The sequence below is a fragment of the Alosa alosa genome, chromosome 18 (assembly GCF_017589495.1).
Source record: "Alosa alosa isolate M-15738 ecotype Scorff River chromosome 18, AALO_Geno_1.1, whole genome shotgun sequence".
Taxonomy (NCBI): Eukaryota; Metazoa; Chordata; class Actinopteri; order Clupeiformes; family Clupeidae; genus Alosa; species Alosa alosa.
Genome location: NC_063206.1, coordinates 17,894,980 through 17,916,737, shown reverse-complemented (window position 1 = coordinate 17,916,737; position 21,758 = coordinate 17,894,980). Strand labels below are relative to the sequence as shown.

General features: G+C 42.5%; 1 protein-coding gene, 1 long non-coding RNA gene and 1 other non-coding gene across 3 annotated transcripts in view; 2 read left to right on the top strand and 1 right to left on the bottom strand.

Annotated features, from left to right (window-relative positions):
• Positions 1 to 1,101: 1,101 nt before the first annotated feature.
• Positions 1,102 to 14,153, bottom strand: haao (3-hydroxyanthranilate 3,4-dioxygenase). Its single transcript, XM_048269496.1, has 10 exons — positions 13,780 to 14,153; positions 13,399 to 13,477; positions 11,994 to 12,077; positions 11,674 to 11,780; positions 11,220 to 11,309; positions 10,650 to 10,693; positions 9,326 to 9,471; positions 6,018 to 6,086; positions 5,250 to 5,332; positions 1,102 to 2,573 (listed from the first exon to the last, which is right to left on the bottom strand). The coding sequence occupies exons 1-10, from the start codon at positions 13,974 to 13,976 to the stop codon at positions 2,498 to 2,500; spliced, it is 975 nt and encodes a 324-aa protein (XP_048125453.1). The 5' UTR covers positions 13,977 to 14,153; the 3' UTR covers positions 1,102 to 2,497.
• Positions 14,154 to 14,191: 38 nt separating this feature from the next.
• LOC125311442 overlaps positions 14,192 to 21,758 on the top strand; it is a 14,704-nt gene continuing 7,137 nt past the window's right edge. The window contains exons 1-2 of the long non-coding RNA XR_007196485.1: positions 14,192 to 14,307; positions 21,631 to 21,728. This is a non-coding gene — a long non-coding RNA (uncharacterized LOC125311442). The remainder of the gene's footprint in view (positions 14,308 to 21,630; positions 21,729 to 21,758) is intronic.
• trnai-uau lies at positions 15,019 to 15,112 on the top strand. The gene is made up of 2 exons: positions 15,019 to 15,056; positions 15,077 to 15,112. It is a non-coding gene; the product is annotated as a tRNA-Ile (tRNA).

Here is a 21,758-nt window from a genome sequence, read left to right as displayed (position 1 = left end):
CGCCCAGGGGTGTGGCAATTAACAACCTAGGGAGGGGCCTGGTGCGTTGTCTAAAAATCGCTATCATACACCACCTAAACCTGGTCAGAAGTCAATGGCGAGTTGTTCATATGCTATTTTAAGAGTGTCAACAGTCATATTGGCAGGTGCACGCACCATCCTTCTATCATTCATGAACGCACACCAGTGCACGTCCATGCAAAGCATTACAAATTGCACGATTACAATGGGAAACATAATTAGAATAAAGATATTACAAAATACTGTACATCTCATGATGAGTAGTTATTCACCATCATTTGCAAATTGGTAATGACGGTTAAAAGTGATTAGGGGGGGGGAGAGGCGAGACACGTATGGAGCACAGCTGAAAGACGCACTGTCACGGGATATAAGCAACTCCTCTGCAGGATAAATGTTGTTTTATTCAGTCATTTGAGCAACATTAGGGTAAGTGTTGCTTTTTCCAGCCTATGTTTTCGGTGGTAACCCATTGTCAGTCAATAGTGAAAGTAACTGCATATAACTGTCTTGTCGTTGACTGACTCCTTGGTGAAGTTAGTTTCACTTTGCCAATGAGTTCAAATAATAGACCAGTGCAAATGAGTGAAGGCTATGCTAGGTTTTAGTAAAGCATGGTTTAAGAATGACTATTCCATACGGTCTCGCAAGCAGCCTCCTTAAAATGCGCAGTTGAATGCCAAAATACCGATGCATTTATTTGACATATCGCGCTTTGCGCCGTTAAAGGGAATGACAGATGTCATTCTCATTGGTTTGAAATGATGTTACGCCCCAAACACACCCATATGACAAAAACCTAGGAACACCTTGTTGCGCCATGCGCTCCACTTTTGATAACGAAACCCCTCCCAATGTAAACTGGACATCCTACTAAATTTGAATAGACTTTTGACGAGTGACGATGCACTTTAGAATGTCATGATAGGGCCCATAGGCTCTACTCTCTTATCTACTTATGGACTTTAATGTTTGGATTTTTTAAATGGGTGGATTACCTGTGTATACTTACTGAGTACTCATTTCCCCCACTGTATGGTCATTGGTTGCACATGTGGGATTAACAGGCACACAGGGCACTACCTAACACAGATTTTATTGATTGCATTGTCACTTCAACTAAATCAGCCAGGCGGTAGAATTCAGAAGCATTCATTACTGTACAGAAACAGAACTGAGAACTTGAGCGTTATCAATATGTTCAGGATGAGAGTAAAGTCTGGCAGATTCTGAAGCAAAACATAAAGTTTGTGTCTTAAATTGTTTCTGAAATCTACTGATACAAACACAACGACACATGTTTACACATTTTTAGTAAGACTATCAAGTTGATTATATCAATGATCTTCCAGAGGCTGATAGGAATCGGTTGAACAATGAAGTGTTGACAGCAAGGAGATCCCACGCGATCATTTACATTCCCTGTTAGGCTATCTTTTCCGTTTGTATTTTCTCACACAGACACACAGAGACACACACACAGATGTTTACATGGAAGTTCCAGGAATTCCAGAACTAACAGCCAAATCACCCACCATTCCTCATTGATTTCTTTTCAGTCAGTGAACACACAGTCTAGCAGAGTTGAAAGTCATATACAATGTCTATATTCTGTCTAGTTTGTAATGTAATCTGAGGAGGCCTGATCTTTCTCATCTACATATAATCCTCTTCCTCCCTGAGATAAAGAGGCACACTTTATCATAATGTTAATAAGAAGCGTATTTTAGGACAACATACACTGTTCCTGTGCTAACTTTACATTGCACTAATTAAGTAGTAAAAATTACATGTGTTGATACAAAGTAAAAATACATTCTTGCTAAATATTACAAAAAAAGACCCAAACTGGTCTCCCTGGATTTGAATTCCCAGCCCGCTGTTACCAGTCCAACCATGTTGCTTTGATAAAAGCGTCTGCATAACACCAGCCATTTTATCTCATTAAAATATAGGATGCCGAGATTGGATTATAATAATAATTATTTACCCACATTATTGATCAATTACAAAAAAATATACACACTGTGGAATGCAGTTTAGTTATTCACTATAGCATTGTGCTTTAAGAGAATGTAGTATGCCAGTATGGTAACAGTTAAATTATTTGAAACATAAACCTGAGATTTCGTGGTTATCGAGTCCTGTGTGAAGTAATTGACAAGCCTATGATAGCATTGATAGTGAGCTTGCAACATAAAGTGCATCAGGCCCACATCTCACATAAGAATGTCACTAGATTGTTAACCCTGATATGTGTCTATCTGCCTGAGTCAGCTTTGAACCAATTGTGCAAACAAGTTGTACCATCTTGCAAGAAAAACCCTGCGATGATCGATTAAAAATTAAAGTTTAACAATAAGGAATAAGTAAGTTTAGCAATTGTACACCTAATGCAATATCCCATATTGTTCTATGTCTATCTCTTGGAAACTCACTTACACACACAGAGACATCCGGAGAAGGCTGAGGCTGATTAGAAGGGTTTTTTACGGTCATTGTCTTGAGCAACAAACAAAGAAATGCAGTCCTTACTTCTCTTCCAGTGATATCTGTAAAACACACACACACACACACAGATTATATAATACAATAATATAATTCCCTTCTCAATAGTTCACTTTCCTTTTATAAATGTAACAGGCAAGAAATAGGTGCACTCGACTCAGCGTAAAAAAGTGGGTTTTGGGTGTGAAAACAAAGGAAGCACTGGATGAAACAAAAAAGTAAACACACTCTCAAGCTTTAACAACGCAATTTTTTAGAATGCATGTCACAAGACAGACACGTTTCGGCCTATGCCGTCTTCAGCGTCTTACCGAGGATAGGACAAGGTGTTACTTGGTAAGATGTGACATCAGCTAATTGCCAAATTGGCACAAACCTGAGTGGAGAAAAGAAACAATGATGCGGAATTTGAAAAAGAATGACCAACTTATGGATCAGTAAACAAAATATGCCAGTGTTTATTAACTTGAGGTCACCTGACAATGGAGAGAATGTATTGACTATGGTCAATCGCGGCTCGTCTTGGCTGACCACCCTCTTCTCTAATAGTGCAGTGCGTGCGGTATTGCACGCCTTTTGTAGGCAAGAATCGAGGTTAGCCTTATCATAGCCTTTAGAGAGAAAATTGTCATGAACAAGTGGATTTCAAATTCCGCATCAGTACTGCATATCATTTGAACCCTCAGAAATTGGCTATAGGGAAGACCTTTCTTCATAGAAGGTGGATGGCAGCTACTATAACGCTTGCGATACACTGTTGTCTCTCCAGCAGTCCTGCAGACATTCACATCCAGGAATGATATACTGTCTCAACTAAATTCTACAGAGAATTTGACAGAGCTTAAGAGTTGAGAAACTGATGTAGGAGTTCAACAGTGCCACTAAAGACAAAAAATACATTGTTTACATGTATGTAGCAAAACCAACACTTAAGGCAGTAACTAAACTCATTGGCATTATATTCATTTTCAAATTTCCCCATAAACAAATTCGCAAAATTGGGAGCAAAAGGAGAGTCCATAGCAGTACCCTTAATTTGATGGTAATATGTGTCTTCAAATATAGTAAGTCATAGTCAAGATTATGTGCCATTTCTCAGAGAAGTTTGGTCAGACGCTGATGGTTCTCCCTAGAATTAAGATACGCTACTAGGGCACACAAACCCAACTCGTGTTGAATGTTAGTATAAAGAATTAAGATATACTACTAGGGCACACAAACCCAACTCGTGTTGAATGTTAGTATAAAGACTAGTTACCGGTACGTCTATTGTACACAACATGCCATTCCCAGATATAACAACATTCTGTAGTTTATTCAAGAAATCTGTAGTGTCCTTAAGATATGACGGTAAGGTCCAAACAAGTGGTTTAATGTGCCAGTCCACAAATTGAGATCCTGAAGGCTGCGCAAAGCCGCATGTTCATTAAGGGATACATTAGGATAAAAGTTTACGTTTTTAGTGGAGGTGAGTCGACTACTCACCTCCAGGTCAACCAATCAGCAAAATGTCTGTTGAACAGGGGTCATGAACAGTTTTTTTTCGATTTGAAGGGTCTCTTTTGAACCGAAACACTTGGGGCAGGTTCAGTAGAGCATGGGAGGTACTACTGTCCTTTGTGAAAAATGCCCTCAATTTGACTGATCGAAAAAACGTAAAATGTTCAATTTTAGTTGTGAAGGGATCTAGCTTCTTGGATGGCACAAAAGAAAGGCCTTTTTCCAAAACTGTTATTTCATCGCCATTAAGTAATCTCTTGGAGAAATAAATTAATACATACAAGATTTCGGCGGCCAGCCGCTGTTTCTTACACCTCTTTCCACCTCTGTGTGTCGGTCTGTGCCTCTGGTTTGTGAACGGTGTCCCCTCCCTCGCCTTTGTTTCCCGATTCGTCAGTGGAAAGGCCACTGGAGGAGGGCTCCGTTTCATAGTTGGCCATAGGCTGAAACCTGTGCCTAGGGGTGGAGAGCCATCGGTAGACTTGCCCATTCTTGTAATCCAGTATATCTCGCGGTATTTCTGTAACTTAATCTCTGTCAATTCTTCCCCAGTTGCATGATATCGGCACATTGAAATTAGTATGGCATTGAATTAGTATGTCAGCATAGGAGGGTTGGGGACAAGGGGGATATCCTACTTAAAACAGAAGCCTTTTGGATACATGAGCTCCAAACGGTTCATCCTGGTGGCCTCAATGAAGAACTAGTGTTAAATTGTTTCCTTTGAGTCAGTCGCTCACAATGTGTCATTTTGTCTATTTTTTTTTTATGTGCTCTTTTTCTTTATCATAACTATTTTGAGTTTTAGTTTTATTATTTTTTATTTTGAAGTTTCGAGTATCATTTGAGTCTGTGATCTTTTTCTTTCTTGTTCTCCACTCACTTTCTGCCACAATTTGGTAAAAAAGTTAAGAGTTCAAGCTTGAGTGCGTTAACTTTTTGTTTCATCTTTTTATAAATGTAACTCATGTCCTCAGGTCATGTATTTCTTGATGCAGATGACACACACACACACACACACACACACACACACACACACACACACACACACACACACACACACACACACACACACACACACACACACGACAAACATGTAGAGTATGTGCAAAGTCTAAAGTCATGTGTACTGTACTAATAGGTGCATAAGCACACACAGACAGAGAGAAAGAGAGAAAAATAAAGAGAGAGAGAGAGAGAAACAGAGGTTGTGTACTAACTCGTTCTTCTCAGGTATCAGCACACTGTCTCCCATGGTGAGGTTGAACTTTTCACCGTTGAGAGTGACCTCTGAGGAACCCTCCTGAAACACACAATAGACAAGACTCAGTACAGGGGGCCAGCCTCAGTACAGTGAGCCAGCCTCAGTACAGGGGACCAGCCTCAGTACTGTGGGCCAGCCTCAGTACAGGGGACCAGCCTCAGCAGCCTCAGCCTCAGTACAGGGGGCCAGCCTCAGCCTCAGTACAGGGGGCCAGCCTCAGCCTCAGTACAGGGGGCCAGCTGTAGCCAGCACTTTTGTAACTATCTAATACATGAATGAACTTGTAGTGTAGAGTGTAACTGTAGAGCCGCAATGACTGACTAATGACTGAATGAATGAACTCAAGGGCCACAGGTGGACTAACAGATTCCTTCTTTAAGTATATGAAGGTAACTTGCTGTTGTCTTTCAGACTTTGTTACTATTCAACTGTTTCAACACTGGCCCTCTGTTTTTCTTACCTGCCAATATCTATCCATCTATCTATCTATCTATCTATCTATACCGATATACTAGATAGATGGATAGATAGATAGATAGATAGATATTGGCAGGTAAGAAAAAAAGAAGGCCAGTGTTGAATATATATACAGTATCTATCTATCTATCTATCTATATAGTATATCGGTGTATATATATATATATATATATATATATAGATGCATTAACTCAAAATCAGCCGCTGAGGCATAAATCCCATAACATTGCTGCACCATGGAACCCACCAGTTGCCAGATCCAGCGATCAGTCTCATGCTTGGTGGTGTTGGTCTCCCCTGGCCCAAGCAACAGCACCTGTGGACAACAACAGCACCATGTGGAACAGGAGCATCGCTGACTGCGTTTAGGATACATACATATTTGTTGTTAAATCTTACCGACACTCTTTATCCTTGGGGTCAATTTGACCCCAGCTAAATAAACCCTCAGAAAATGATTAATATTGTTACCCAGTTCTTTTGTGACAGGTACTTTACAAGAGTGTAATAACCACCATCAAAAGCCCTACAAAACAATCCCACCCCCCCACACCCCTTTATGAACCTTGGAACCCTGGCTGGCAATATTGCCCATCCAGTGTCAGCAGCCCAAAGGCTTGTTGTTGCTTCCCCTTTTGACTTATACAGTCCTGCCAAAATGACTTATATGTAATATGTACTTGTGTATGTAATAATGATAATAACAATATGTTCTCATACTATTCAAATAATAACATCCATAATGTGTCAAATATGTATGTATCCTATGTTTCATACAGCAAGGAACATAAATGTACAAAATATTTGTACACATACATTGAAAACAAATTATTGAACAAATTTCATGCTAACTCTGTTGTACCCTTCAATTGAGGAATGGTTTCTTTCAGAGTGCCCCAGCTAGCATAACCAAATTTCTCAAAACGGAGATAAGGACTTATCTGGGGTTCTAAAATCAGGATATGATGCCTGCATGCCCAAACACATAACAGGGAGAGTGAAGTGCATGTTAATGCAGTCACTGCCATTACCACCATTATTAGGCCTTTTCACACAGAGATTACGCTAAATTTGCGGGAGGAGGAAACGTCTTTTTGCCGCAACATGTGTCTGAAAATGAGGTGAAAATCTGCCGGCCTGCTGATCTGTTCACATGACGCGGCATTTTGGGAAGCCAGGAGGCAGGATCAGCTAGCAAATTAAAATGTGACGTGCAATAGGGGGCGTGTAGAGTGATAGGCGTAGGCCTTATTATGCGTGGGCCTTCAGATGCAGCAGGTGTGTGATTTCCAAAACCATGGTGGGAGAACCAACTGCACTTTGGTTAGCTTGCATTTGTAGTACCCTACAAATGCAAGTGAAGTTGCTTTGCTGTTGCTTAGAATGTTAGATTCTTGCGATCGATGTCTTCAGACAATAAAAAGTAATTTAGAAGGGAAATACAAGACAAGAGTTGCCCCCTGCGTTGGCCGTGATTGACCTTTGAAAATCAGAGGTTCACAGGCTACTATGGCCTTGGTCAGTGGAGCCGCCAGCCATAATCCTGTATGCACTGTGCATACAATTTTTCAATGCTTTATTCATGAAATCATTCAATATTACAACAATAAAAATAGCTTGTGTAGGCTACTGTCTTAATTGAAACATGCTTTGCGCACAAATGATAGCCTAAGGCAAAGAGAATGGACATCTCAATATAAGGATACATTAGAAGATGATGATTGGTGTAAACTTTGTCACACGACGTGAAGCAGTTCTGGCGCTTAAAAACGCAACGTTCCATTCAGTCAAATCATTCAAGCTTAGTGCTCGTCATGAAAAGAAAACAGCAGCTTAATATTTTTCAGGTATTTAACAATAGGCGCACTGTTAGCAGTTATGCCAAAGGCAGTGAGATTATTAGGCATTGCATCCTACAGTCACTCTGTTTGGAACATCGCAGTTCGGGTTGATAAGATTCAGTTAATGCGAGTATGGATCGTCTCAAAGTTTGGGACAACCAAACAGCAGTGTAGGCAAAGCAAATCCTAATTGTTTGGTTACCATGATTTTATAACAGGCCAAATATAAAATAAATGTTACAAATATCGGCTAGATATTTGTAAGCATTACAATCAGAGGATATACATATAGGGCAGACAGACGCTTATGAGTTCATGCTTTGTTTTATCGCTGGATTTTAGGATAGCCTATTATGGCAACCGATTGCATTCCGAGCTACAGTCAACTCTAGCAGGCATTAAATGACTGGAGACTTTGTGAATTTAAAGATCGACATAATGTGCTGTCTCTGCTATTGCTGCTTTTGATCAGTTAGATTTATTTGCAATTTCCTGTGGTGGGCTGGACATAGCATCGAAATGCCCGCCCAGATTCCCCTTTCCGCCTTTTTCGACCCATTCACACTGGTGCCGGAACGAAAAAACTCGGCAAAATGTCTAGGGGGCTTGGTTGTAAATTTGGCGAGACACTTTGTCCCGCCGTTCCGCCTCGGTCTATGTGAAAGGGACAGTCATTCCGCGATTCTGGTACATAAAATTGCGGCGATTTTGGCAGTGTGAAAAGGCCTATTATCACTGTTATTAGCAATGCCGCTTTCATCACAACCAGCACCATCCTCTTTCTTAATATCCTTCCTTCTACAAACGTATTCAAGGTTTGGACCCAGCTGCATGAGCAGGCAAAAACATCAGTAATACTTTGTGTGGAGTAGTTGGTATTACTCCACAGGAGTGTATTTTGTAGCAACCCCATCTCAATAACATTCCTGTCAGATTTCAGTAACAGTCTGTTTCTTTTCACTAACCACAGATGACAACTGGCTGATGACCAATGCCAGTTCAGTATTGGAACACTGTACAATCTGTCCAGGCTTCTGCCGTGCATGTGCCCCTGCGCTACAGTTATTAGAAGCAGAACTGCAGTAGGGGAGGATTAGCCAATCACATGCATAATCAACATCACTACCCCTCTTACCTGTTCCTCCCCTCAGCCCCCACACACACACACACACACACACACACACACACACACACACACACACACACCCACACACACACACACACACACACACACACACACACACACACACACACACACACTTTGGCTGGGTGCAAAGGTCAAGGGGAGAGAAAAGGAACACAAACACAAGGTACATGGAGCCAGATTGCACACATACTTTCCTCATCTACTGAATGTTTACCATGAAAGGTGGATCTGAAACCGCAAACAAGTCCTTCAGAGTTGCTCTCTCCTGATATCAATAAATAATATATCAATAAATATATATATCAATAAATATATCAATAAATATATCAACCATGGGTCCTTTTCAAAATTCAGTTCTTCAGTCTACTGGGATTCTGTATATGTATTCTCTACATTTCCTGTAGATAACATGCACTCTAACATGCCATCTCAGCTGGGATCTCTGTCTAGTCACCCAACAGATCCTGACTGACCTCTGACCCCTCCCTGATTGGCTACTACTGTAGGGTGGCCCACAGGCCTTGTTTTATTGACTGGTGCCCCCTAGAGGGCAGGGAAGTACAGCACCTCTGTCTCGAACTCCGGCCCAAACATGTCCACTGGTTTGCCACTGGCGATATCGGCACCGAGACCATCCACACGGTCCTTGAAGCGGAATGGTGCCATCACGCTTACAGTGTTCAGGGGGAAGGGGGCTTTCTTAGGTGGGTCCGCTGTAGACACACACACACACACACACACACAGATATATATATAGATAGAGAGAGAGAAAGAGAAAGAGAAAGAGAGAAAGACAGAGAGAAAGAGGCAAACAACACTGAGTTAATGGGTTAGCAGAAGTTTGAGTTTAGTTGTGGTTTTCTACTTTTTTTACAGTCACACTCAAGGAGGGATCTGTTCTTAGAGTAGAGCGTTCCTGTTCCTGTGTTTAGCAGAAGTTGAGCGAGTTCCTATTCTGACTACAAAATGAAAAGTTTGGTTCCAAAACGCTATATCCACCATTTTAATTACTTTTTATAAATCATTTTTTACAGTTTGTTTTGGGTGTTGTTATTTGATTTATCTTTACTCAATCAAAACAGCAATTTGATTGATATTACCTGAAATACACAATTAAATAACATGACTTTATAATGTTTTTAAAAATGGAGATATAGCGTTTTGGAACCAAACTCTTCAAATGTATGTGGACGGTGAAAAGTGTGCATGTACTCTCTGAATGAGAGAGCTTTAGCAGTGGCATGTGAGCAGCCCAGGCCATGCTGCACCCCTGATTTCTCTTCTTTAATGGAACCCTCTGATTGGTGATTAGTAAGGTCCCCCTTACTAATGTGGGCTGCCTGTGCCCTAGTCATGGCTGAGTGACTGAGTTTAATTACAAGAGTACAGATGCCAGGCTGCTGATAACAAAGTTTACCAAGAACACACACACAGACACACACACACACACAGGGAGGTGGTGGTGGTGGTGGTGGAGGGGTTGTCAAGTTAGGCACTTCTGGTAAGGAAGGCTTTGGGAAGTCCTATGCAGCAGAGTTAAAAGGGTAAGGGTGGAGGTCCTGTCTCTGTAGTGAAGCCTTTGGAGGAGGCTTTTGAAGCAATGCTAAGGCCAGATGCCTTTCCTCTTATCCACCAAAGCAGCATGTGCAGCCTTTAACTACACAAGGCTCGAGATGGATTGAAATATGAATGAAATATGAAATATGAAGTTCCCTTATGGTTTCTACTGCACGTTTCTAAGTCAATGGGGTGGATAAAAGTCTTCAATGAGTTGAAGAAAAAGACTTATTGAAAATTCATGAGAAAATTGAAAATCTGAGCGTGGCCACCCACAGGAGATATAGAGAGAGGTAGACCTGGAGTCAAGGGGTCAAGTGTGAGACTGACTCACCTGGGTTTGGCTTCCCAGTGCGGTGCTCCTCAGAAGCAAAAAATCTGCAGATCAGATACAGTCCATAAAATTACACTGAACTGAACTCTCTTTACTTCTCTTTAATACACAGTAGAATACTTCAAGTGTCATATAGACATATACTAGAACACTGTTACACCTGACATTCAAATACTATTAGTTATACACCTACATCAATCATTATTAAGCATTATGAATACTTTATATGGATTTATGAATATGCTTTGTAAAGCTTTATGAATACTGACTTTACATGTTGTCATATCTGACTAATGATACTGACACTGTGTTTGACATGGTTGAGAGTGAAGTAAACCAGAAGGTCACACACCCTGAAACAGCAGTATCCTTAATGTAATTTTAGAATCTAAAACCCTAAACTGAAATGTTACAGCGTGAAAATGCTGTTGTGTAAATGTACCTACTCTCTCTTACAGACTCTCTACTGACTCACTTTATCTTTATTGAGTAAGGCAATAGTGCAGGAAAATTAGTGCTGAAATGTTTTGTTGACAAAAAAGTGCCCAGTTGAGGCGTTTGTGTTCTTACTCTTTAATGACAGGTACCAGCTGGGTTCCCAGGTTCTTGCAGTGGAACCAGCGTTCCCACAGGATCTCAGTGCTGTTGTCCACATAGTACCTGCAAGTACCACACATTGGTATTACAACATTATGTCAACCATACAGGCAAACTGCGGCTCACTAATGCTCATTCTTTGGTATCAGATCCACCATAGCATAATCTGGTTAAGCATATGGTGGCAAATTAATTTGAATAAAGCTATTGACAAGCATGTCAGAGGAAGATTATGCTAGCAGTAACTGACTGAATAATAATAATAAAACAAAAGAATCTGTCATCTTATGAGAACAACCAAGAGCCATTTTTGACATAGAACATATTGCCAGCCCTGATCCTTACTCATCTGCATTGCTCTATTTCAGACAGCACAGTATCTCCAGTTGGACATACACAGCCTAAGTATGGCTAAGCTTGTTGATACCTGAGGGCATCTTTCTCAGTTAGCAGTCTCCTGCGCTCCACCACCAAACCCACTGTTTTGGCCTGCCGCTGTGGGGAGTGCGGGATCCGAGCGGGGAGCAGAAACATCACACACACACACACACACACACACACACACACACACACACACACACACACACACACACACACACACACACACACTCACACACACTCTCTCTCACACACACACACACACACACACAAACACACACACAGATAAGTTAAAACCCGGGAAAAGACCTCCCGATTTCTTCAATTGCACACAATAAGAATGCGATTGACATGCTCAGTAGTCCTCACCTCTCCCTCACGGATGTGGATGTCCTTGTGCTTTCCATTCTCCACTATTTTCAGACACATGTCCCCATGGATCTGATAGAAGAGCTGAAAACAAAAGCAGCATCAAAAATGCTTGCCATGTTTGAAGGAGTTGCACACTACTCTCTAGGTAATTTCATAATAATTCATGGAAGAAGAACATAGATCAATGCTCACTGAGCACTAAGCTTTCAATTCAAGTAAGTTTTATTAGCATGACAAATATTTTTGCATTGCCTTTCACTATGCAACTGTTGACTGTGAAGGGAGAGCTTGTCACATAACTACAGGTCACTCTGATGAGAAAACCGCTTGCGCTGCGCTTTGCTCGGTGCAGCGGCAGACCAGTTCTTGCGCATGCAAGCCATTGAAAATAATGGGTTTCATAGCGCTGCATTTGCACGTGTAATGTGAACCTTGAAATAATGATTTCACAATCAAGCTATCTATCTAAAAAGCATTACTGTTGTCTGCTGAAACGTTATGTGTAAACATTGGATTTGTTTTAGAAGATGAAACTGGGAACGACCAGTCACCAAATTAACATTTAAACAGCAGTAGAGCTGATCTGAGAGGATGTATGATTGCTTAAGTGAAGTAACACTGAAGGAACCGGAAAGAAACAGACAAGCACAGTCAAGTACAAGAACTGCCAGAGGTTCAATGCAGTAAACTATGGAACTAGACTGTCCCTACTGGCCAAATAAGAGTATGTTTCTTGTGATTTGTGGATTCTTTTCATAGCATACTGTGTCACACATTATGTTTATGTAAAGCACTTAGAATCTACTTACCTGTATGAAATTAGCTATATAAAAAATGTGCCTGGGCTTGCCATACCACTAATAATCATATTCCATTTATGAACCATTTGAAAGCTTACTCTTTATGGCAATACTGATGTAATTCAGTAAGTAGGCTATAACACATGACAGGCCATTGTTACAAGCTAGCTTGACATTAGGCTACTCTCTCTGTCCTCTGTCTGTCAGCCTTACAGGCCTACTACATATGAAAAGGAGAAATACTGGCTGGTGACAATTTAGTTTACTGTCCCGTTTTTGTTTTGAGGCAGTTGAGTGCTAGTCCAGGTATTTTATACATTGATCATTCATTCTGTTTCTACAGCACACCCTCTCTCTCACCCACCACCCACCCCCCACACACACACACACACACACACACACACACACACACACCTGCCACCAGCCAAATGCTGGTCAAATATGAAAGTGGTTAGTAGATTTCAGGCACAAAGTAATAATTTAATATTGAGAGGCTGGTAAATTTAACCAAAAATCTGCCAGTGGCCATATGTAATTTCCACCCCTGACACACACACACACACACACACACACACTTAATGCTGTTGTGACTGTAACCTCACCTCTTCACCTTCTTCAATGTGATAATCCTTCCTAGTGTTGGGACCGCCCACAAACATGATGTTCAGCTGGCGAAAATGCCTATGACAGAGATACAGTAGCCTAAATGCATTGGACAAAGTAACCTACAGAACCAGGAGACAGATATGCTGGATGTACAGTCAGTCAGATTTCTAGGCCTATTACAGGTCAGTTCAGGGGGTGACTTTCAATCACAGGCCTGCACTTACTGTTAGGCCTACTTAACAAGTCATATACCAACTTAAACTTAAATTATTTGACTTAATTAATTATGTCTGATAGGATACCAAATGTGTGCAGGACTCTCTTGGATCAAAGCCATTCTAGAATCAACAAAAATAAATTGGCTGACAGTCACTTACATGAGTTTGTTGCACACTGGCGGCAGGAAGGCATTTTCATTCTCCGAAATCCACTTGCTCACATTGACGAAGAGTGGTTCGTTAGCCATTTCTACAAACCCTATGAGAAGGTAAGTAATGAGTTTCAGTAAGTCAGGCGCTGTCCTCCCTCTTCGCCTGAGCCGCAGACTCCAGGACTGACGAAATTCCCTTATCATGTTTATGACTGTTAGGTCCAAAATGCAGAACCGAGATAATATGTAACATCAAGGGGGCGGGCGGTCTGAAGGTTGGGTTAACTTTTAGACTGATCTATTGAACTTGAAAGCTCGTGATTGTGAACTGCGTGTTTGCTCTGGAGATACGGTTAGCAAATGCATACGGCAAACTAGCCGTACATCTCAGCATGATTTCAGTATTACACAAACAAAACCGTATCTCTTTTCTCAAGTAGGCTTGGTACAGCCCCGCAAACGCACTGAGCCCTGCAGGGCAGTCAACCACGTGTATTCAAGATACCCTACATTACGCCACTTAAACACCTAAAGGGTAAGATGGGTTCCCTAAAAAATACACATTTGCAAGTTAATCGTTGAATGCTGCAAAGTCTGCAAATAGATCATTTGGATGTACTGTGGGTCATCAACTTGTAACGTTAAGAACACTGTGGCTGAACATGTCCGTAGCCTAATGTGTTGTGCAGTAGTGGGTTGGCAAAACGCTACTTCGCTTACAGTATCAACACTACATAAAGTATGCCTATTTTTTCTTTTCCAGAGGAAGGATGGACCTTACGCAGGTTAGCATAACCCCGTAGCCTACTAGCAGAACCTGCCAGTGTAGTATAGGCAAAGATTGCTTTATCAACTGTCTTTGGTATAGGGCTGGCCCAACCAAACGATTTATTGGCATATAGCCATCATTATATTTCGCTGATCAAAAACTCATAGTTCTGCGACGTTTGATAAATCTAACCTTTTCATCTTTGAACGAAGCAAATGCTTAGTTTAAGAACTAGAATGGAGCTTCTTAGCAAATGGCTAACATTATGCTAACGTTACATAGCCAACGAGGTAACTTAAGGCAGTAGTCAGACGAAAAGCTCTGTTATAAAGGCTATGTGCATTGTTCAAGCAGAATATAAAACCATCTCAATATAAACGATGAATAATATCAGGTTCGTTAATATTTGATACAAACGCCAAGTTATAGCAACTGAATTAGCAGTTATATTCTGTGTTGCTGGCCGGTGAGGACAGAGCTCCAGTGGCGCAATCGGTTAGCGCGCGGTACTTATACAGCAGTACAATGCAGAGCAATGCCGAGGTTGTGAGTTCGAGCCTCACCTGGAGCAGTATATTTTAGTGGGGATCACATGCTGACGTGAAAATAGTGCCACATAATGTGCAGTTGAAACCACTAGTGTAGAATTGTCATGAATATACTCGTTGAGAAATTAGATATAAATGTGACAAGTCCATCTAATGAAATAATAAAGAGCATAGACCTACATGGTCATATTCTGTTAGCAGCACACTGAACGTTAGTGTAGCCTAACGTTTAGAATGTAGGGTAGTATACTGAACGTTAAAACAATCTCTAGACCCATATCCTGGAGAATTGTATTTTTTACTGTCATCTTATAATGACTACAAAAGGAGTTTTCAATAGCAGGCATAGTTTAAGATGGTTGTGTAGCCTATAGGTGTCACTATAAGACCATCTTCTTACTGTTAGTCATTCTAGTCATGTTATGAATGGTCTATCTATGTTGTGCCTTACGGTGGCAGTATTGTCCCTGATTCGTTTTATGATGATCGTTTTCTGAATGAGGCAAGCAGTGCTGTGGACTGTGAGTGGTTGACTGATTTTTGAATGAAAGCAGTTTGGATGTGCTTTCTGTCTTCTCACATTGTATGTCTTTGGATATTTTCAGTGTACGCTAGTTCCCAGCCTTAAGGGCAAGCTGTGTTGGCCTAGGCCTATGTTGTATTTTGATTTGTAACTCAAAAGTGATCAGTAATAGACAGTGATGGATAGAGATAATTTTCCATACTGAAATCTCACCAAAGAGTCTCGGTGTCCTCCATTATGGTCAGATTGCTGTTTCATCTCCAAATGAAAATGAGAAAATTGAGTGGAACAATACACATAATGTCAGATTGATGAAAACTCTTGAGGCAGTGTCATTATTTGATCATCTCCACAGAGTTAATGCTAATGAGTCCAGTTGGCCCTCATCTTGTTAATCTAGGACACTTGTCTTATGTCAACAAGCCTTTTGACTTTCTAGTCTGGAAGACATATTTGTCTAAGGAGGACTCAGCCTGCTTATCACTTCACTTCTCAGTTAAATGTATTTATCCTCCCAGTAATAACTAAACAGCCCATATGGCTGCAATTCATTGTAATTAAAATAAATTGAATGACTGTAATTGAAAATAGCTCACAATGCATTTGTTATTGTTGTTGCTCATTTTTAACACACAGGCACACATGCACTTTGTGCACATAAACGTTAGCTGGTTTTGCCACAGCCCCTGGCAGTCCTTCAGAAACAAGGGCGAGAGAGGGATGCCTGAGGGATCTCACTCCTCACACTGTATGCAGTTACACTCTAAACGCCCTCCTCAGCCTTCACAGGGCTGAGCAGCTCCTAGAGTACACACACGCAAACTTGCTTACACACACACTCACACAACAACGCTCTCTCTATCTCTTGTGCTACACATCCATACACACACACACACACACACACACACACACACACACATGTCTGAGGCCTCTGACTCAGCCTACAGTCACATGCTTGCAGCCAACAGCTCTCTCAAGACAGAGAATCACCCAACACAACTGGTTTTTATGTTACAAAACATTTTGTTGTGTTTACAGTGAATGTAAACAACATGTGCACTGCTTCAACTAAAACAAGACAACAACCAATCCTGAGCTTATTGGAAATTGCACTGTGACTGAAAACCATGTGTAGGTGCACAAAAATGAATCCAGACTTCACGTTTACTCAGAGAAGTGAGGCAATATACCAGGCCAGCTCCATCTGATACAGGTTCTAGCCTACACACATTTTAATGTGTGGCCTTACTGATCTGTTTTGGCTTTAGTACAAGCAGAACTATTTAGAAGTCTTGACGCATTTGGACTCATTATCCCAGTGCAAATCAAAAGCAAAAGGCATTGGCTTATTTTGCTGGGGTATGGCTGGAGCTGCCATGTGTGTAGAATGTTTATACTTACCCATGTGCGAAGGCTGTGTCATGAATGTTCCGAGCACACAGATTTTTCCGTGTGTTCCACGGAGGGTGATTCTATTTTAGAACTCGGGATAAATTCCTGCAGGCCTCTCGTGCGTGTGGTAAAGGCACACAGTGTGTCAGTACCCCCATACCCAACCACACATACACACACATACAACACACACACCACACACACACACACTCAGACTTCTCCATCCTTCACAGGCTACCGAGCCTCTACAGCGCTGTGCCAATCAAAACCAGTGACCTCAGCTCTACCACCCAACCCCCGTCCAGTCCAATGACAGATCAACCTCCCCTCTCCACCAATCAAGGAATACAACACTAGTCCATGACACCGTTCCACCATACCCCCACTACCACCCCCCCACCCCTTGGATGTGTTGGGGCAGGCCGTGTTCCGTCATAGGACATTGAACGTGTCAGATTACCTTCTCCCTGGGACTGATCCTTTGACAGGCCTAATGAGTACTTTGGACCGGGCCTTCGCATCCTGCCTTTGCATAAGCTAAGTCATGGCCAAGGCCAATACACAGCGTTTTGTTCTGGCCAGGAGCGGAGCCAGTTCAATCAGCTGCTATTAGAGGGGAGAGAGTGCGACGGGTAGCCACTACGGGTGCCCCGCTATGGGAACTGCAAATAATGATAGAGTATCTGTATGCAGGGGACACTGGCTACGGCCTGAACCCAGTCTTGGCACAGGCACGGTTGGAATATCCAGTTTAGTGGACGACTGAGTACTTTACCAAACTTTGTTAGAGGAGCTCATGAAGGCAAGGCAGTGCAGTGCCTTCTCTGTAGCATAATAGTCACGCTCACAGTTTTTATCAACACAGAAAAATAATAGTTCAGTGTTATATTTGAGGGATATGTGTAAAGACTTTCTCTAAGATTATCTCCCAACCCAAGATTCAATATCATGAATGTATACTAGATGCATCAATTATAAGTCTGCATTCTGATTTCGGTACTGCTTTACTGCTTTATAGTTTGTTGTTTTGAAAAAAGCTGTTATTGGCAGAGACTGCTTGTGGTTTTAAACCGCCTTTAAAGCAACAGTGTATGAATAGGCACAGATTGTATCTAGTCATACAATGTCTGTTCTACCTCTTTCTTGAGTTTCACTCTGTTTTACTGAATGTGAAGCACTCCTGTTGCATTCTGCCTAGGCCCTATTTTCATTGAAATTAACCTGGTCAGTTCTTAAGTGGGCACAGTAGTCTGTGTGGAGAGGTTGCCTCTCATAGTGTTTACGTGGAGTGGAAGAAGAATGTCCCATCTCCTCAGCGGTGCCGCGACATGAATGAGTCCATTATTAGTCTGCGAAGACAAGCCGTAAGCAAGCAAGTGCGAGTGAGTGAATGAGCAAGCGAGAGAAACTGGGTTAAGGAGTTCAGGCCTGCCGGCAAACACCATCCCCCCTCCCTCCTCCCCTCCCCATCTCCCTAAGCATACCCTGAATCCCACCCACCCACCTCCCCCTCGCTTGGCTTTCCAAACACGCAAACCTGGGGTTTTGACATCACTGCAAATTAAATGACTGAAATTCACATAATTGACTGTTACGGGGAGAGCGCACAAGAGCTGATTCGAAAAACATGGCCTGGTGGCACTTGGGGATTGGAACCCTTCCCTGTAATCCCCTATACAACCCCCCTCCTCCTCTTCCTCCTCCTCCTCCTCCTCCTCCCCCAACCTTGAACAGCCCTCCACCTCATCTCACACACGCACACACACAACCTCTCACCCCTCTCTCAGCAGCTCTCCAGGCAAGATCCAGCTAGTGTGAGTCGAGAGGAAAGAGAGGTCATGCTAGTCTCGTACTGGGCTGTGGTGCGTTAGCGCTCCTTCCAGTGACCCACACGAAGACTCCTCCCAAGATATGCCTCCTCTGGGGGTAACTACACCCCCCTTTTGCGCTCCAGGGGAAGGTGTGGTGGTAGGGGAGTTGGGGGTGGGGGGCAAAATGAGGACAGCAGAGCCACAACCTCTCTCTCCTGCCTTCACTGTCAGCTGTGGAAACAGAGCTTGCGTTGGGGATGGAAGGTTCCAGACGGAGAGAGTTCTGGAATGTTTCACAGGCTGTGACAGGTTTTGTTGGTACAGTGTTATGCTGGAGTGTTGTGTTTTGTTATGTGGCAATGCAAGGAGGTGTTGGAAGGTTTATTTTACAATGATTATTACAGTGACATTGAAAACTTCGGGTTCACTTCGGGCAGTTACATGCAAAACCGCTGTCTTTAAGGTCACACTCACACACACTGACTCACTCACACTCACTCACACACACACATGCATACATAATACAAGCACACACACACACTCCCTGATGGTGTGTCGGTGTGAAATCTGGATGCTGCCCATACATGCCCTGTATGAATGGGAGAGCCGATGCAATCCATCATCCCTGTGCGCTGTCTGTACTTGCGGTGTGGCGTGGGAGCGATTGCCAGCCTTTCAAACGCAGACAAGACGAGGTGGAGCGTGGCCAAACACACAGCCACTGCCACAACGCACTTGTCTGTCCAAACATTTTCAGGAATGTTTTTTTTTTAAGATGCAACAGATTTCAGCCCCCACAGAATATGTCACACATTTCCCCCTTGTCAACAAGGAAGAGAGAGAGAGAGATAGAAAACAAACTGCCTGACAGGAAAAGTACTCTTGAACAGTTCCTTGATGAATAACGTCCATTAGCTCCAACAAGGTCCGTAGCTGTCTTTCAGTTATACGAAGACAAACAGGATTGCTATGCATTGCTAATACTCTTTGAATCATTTTATGAAATAATGATTAAACACTTCCTCAACAGCTCTCACACAGCTGAACAATAACCCAGTCCTAGTTAAATCACCACCTGACTAGACCACGGTCCATGTCACTTGCAATACACGTACGCTTATGTGGAAAAGAACCGTTTGACATTGACCTGCTTTCTTGGCTGGAATTGGGATGCCTTGCGCAATTAACACCTGCGTTTTATCATGTCAGCGCTCATGGAGGGCGTGCTGGGAGCAGGTCTCGCTGATGAGGTGGCATTTGAATGGGGTTTGAATGACGTCTGAGTGCGAGTTAAATGGCCAGGCTCTTAACTGACCCACATTCGGTGAAAGAGGACATTTTCACGACAAGGTGAGGCAGGGCTGGGCGAGGTGGGTGTGTGGGGGAGCGCTTGGCCGGAGGGGACCCATTTAAACAGAGCGTGCCCTTTTGCAGTCCAGCTCTGTGCTTTTATCTTCGCAACCACATCTGCGCTGCAGGGGCCCTGGACTGTCGCTCGGTGGAAAAATGAATGAATCATAGTCTTTTACTGCACTCTTTCTTTCTCTCTTTCTGCTGTTCTCTGTCTTTCTATCTTCCTCTTATTTCTCTCTGGCTTTCTCTCCCTCTGTGCTCCCTTTTCTCTTTCATTTTCCTCCCTCTCTCTCTCTCTCTCTCTCGTTCTGTCCCTCCCATTTTGCTACCTCTTTGTCTCCGTCTCTCCTAGCCTTCCTTTGTCAAACATGCATGTCCTCCAGTCCATGCCCATGTGTATTTCCTGTTTGAAGAAAGAGACGTCTCAAGGTCTCCGCTCTCCGTCTGGCATGGCGTGCACCGGGGCTTTGCCTGTAAACTGGAAACAGGTCCTGATGGGAAGGCTAGGCCGTAGAGAGAGGGGTTTTCGGCAGTGCAGTGGCACATGCTGTCAACTTGTAAACATGTCAGGCGTTTCCAGGAAAACTGAAAGACATTAGAAGTACTCATGCTGTCATGATGAGAAACAGACCATATTTTTGGACTAGTTAGGAGGCAAACTGACTAGGGGAATAACAGGACATTTCAGATGTATCTGAGGCATCCAGGTCAAATATTTTATTTTGGACTTCTGAGTTCACAGTCTTATGCACCAAGTCAGGTCAGTATGATAGTCTCAGGGCCAGACATTTATCATGGTAGGAATCTGACCCTGATCTGGATTGAGCAACACAGGTTTTAGGATCTCTACCAAACTAGGGCTGGATGGTTCTACTTGCATCCATAGTTTGCTGTGATTTATCTGACTATGACAACATCTATGACAACATCTAAAAAGCTCTGTAAAATTAGAGTGAATGTCACTCTTACGTAAGGTTCCTGAATCACCCTGATCAGCTCAAATGGTATCATTATCCCCAGTGTCATCATGGCTGCCTCCATTACTGCTCATTTGTACAGAGGCCTGTAATCGCAAATCATGTGTTTTGAGAGGCCAAGACGGAGTTAAGCAATTCGGAATTCTTGAGTGGCATGTTTAAAACTGTGACCCTGCACTGACTAAACAGACAGAGATGTGCGAGAAGCCTACTATTCCCACGTGTCTCTGGTTTACGCTGATTGCAGGCCTGTGAGTCGACGGCAGAGCTTAGGAGCAGTGACAAGCCTGTTGGCACGCCAACGTGTTTTAGAAACCCTGGGGCTGTTCTCATTATGTGCAAAGGGATAATTAATGTAATTATCGAGTTGTGTTTTTTTTCTCCTTTCGGTCTTTTTTTTTTTTTTTTTCAAACACGCGTTGCTCGCTAACTCTTTCCCTCTTTGTGTCTTTTGCTTTTTTCATTCTTTCTCTCTTTTTTGACAGTCCTGCTCTGGGCAGAATGATGATGGAAAGGCTGTGTGTCTGCCAAGGGGAAGTGATGTCATTGCTTTGACAACAGGACAGCCAATCAGGAGTGAGAGGTCAGAGTGTGCTTTTATTTTGCAAGGGAA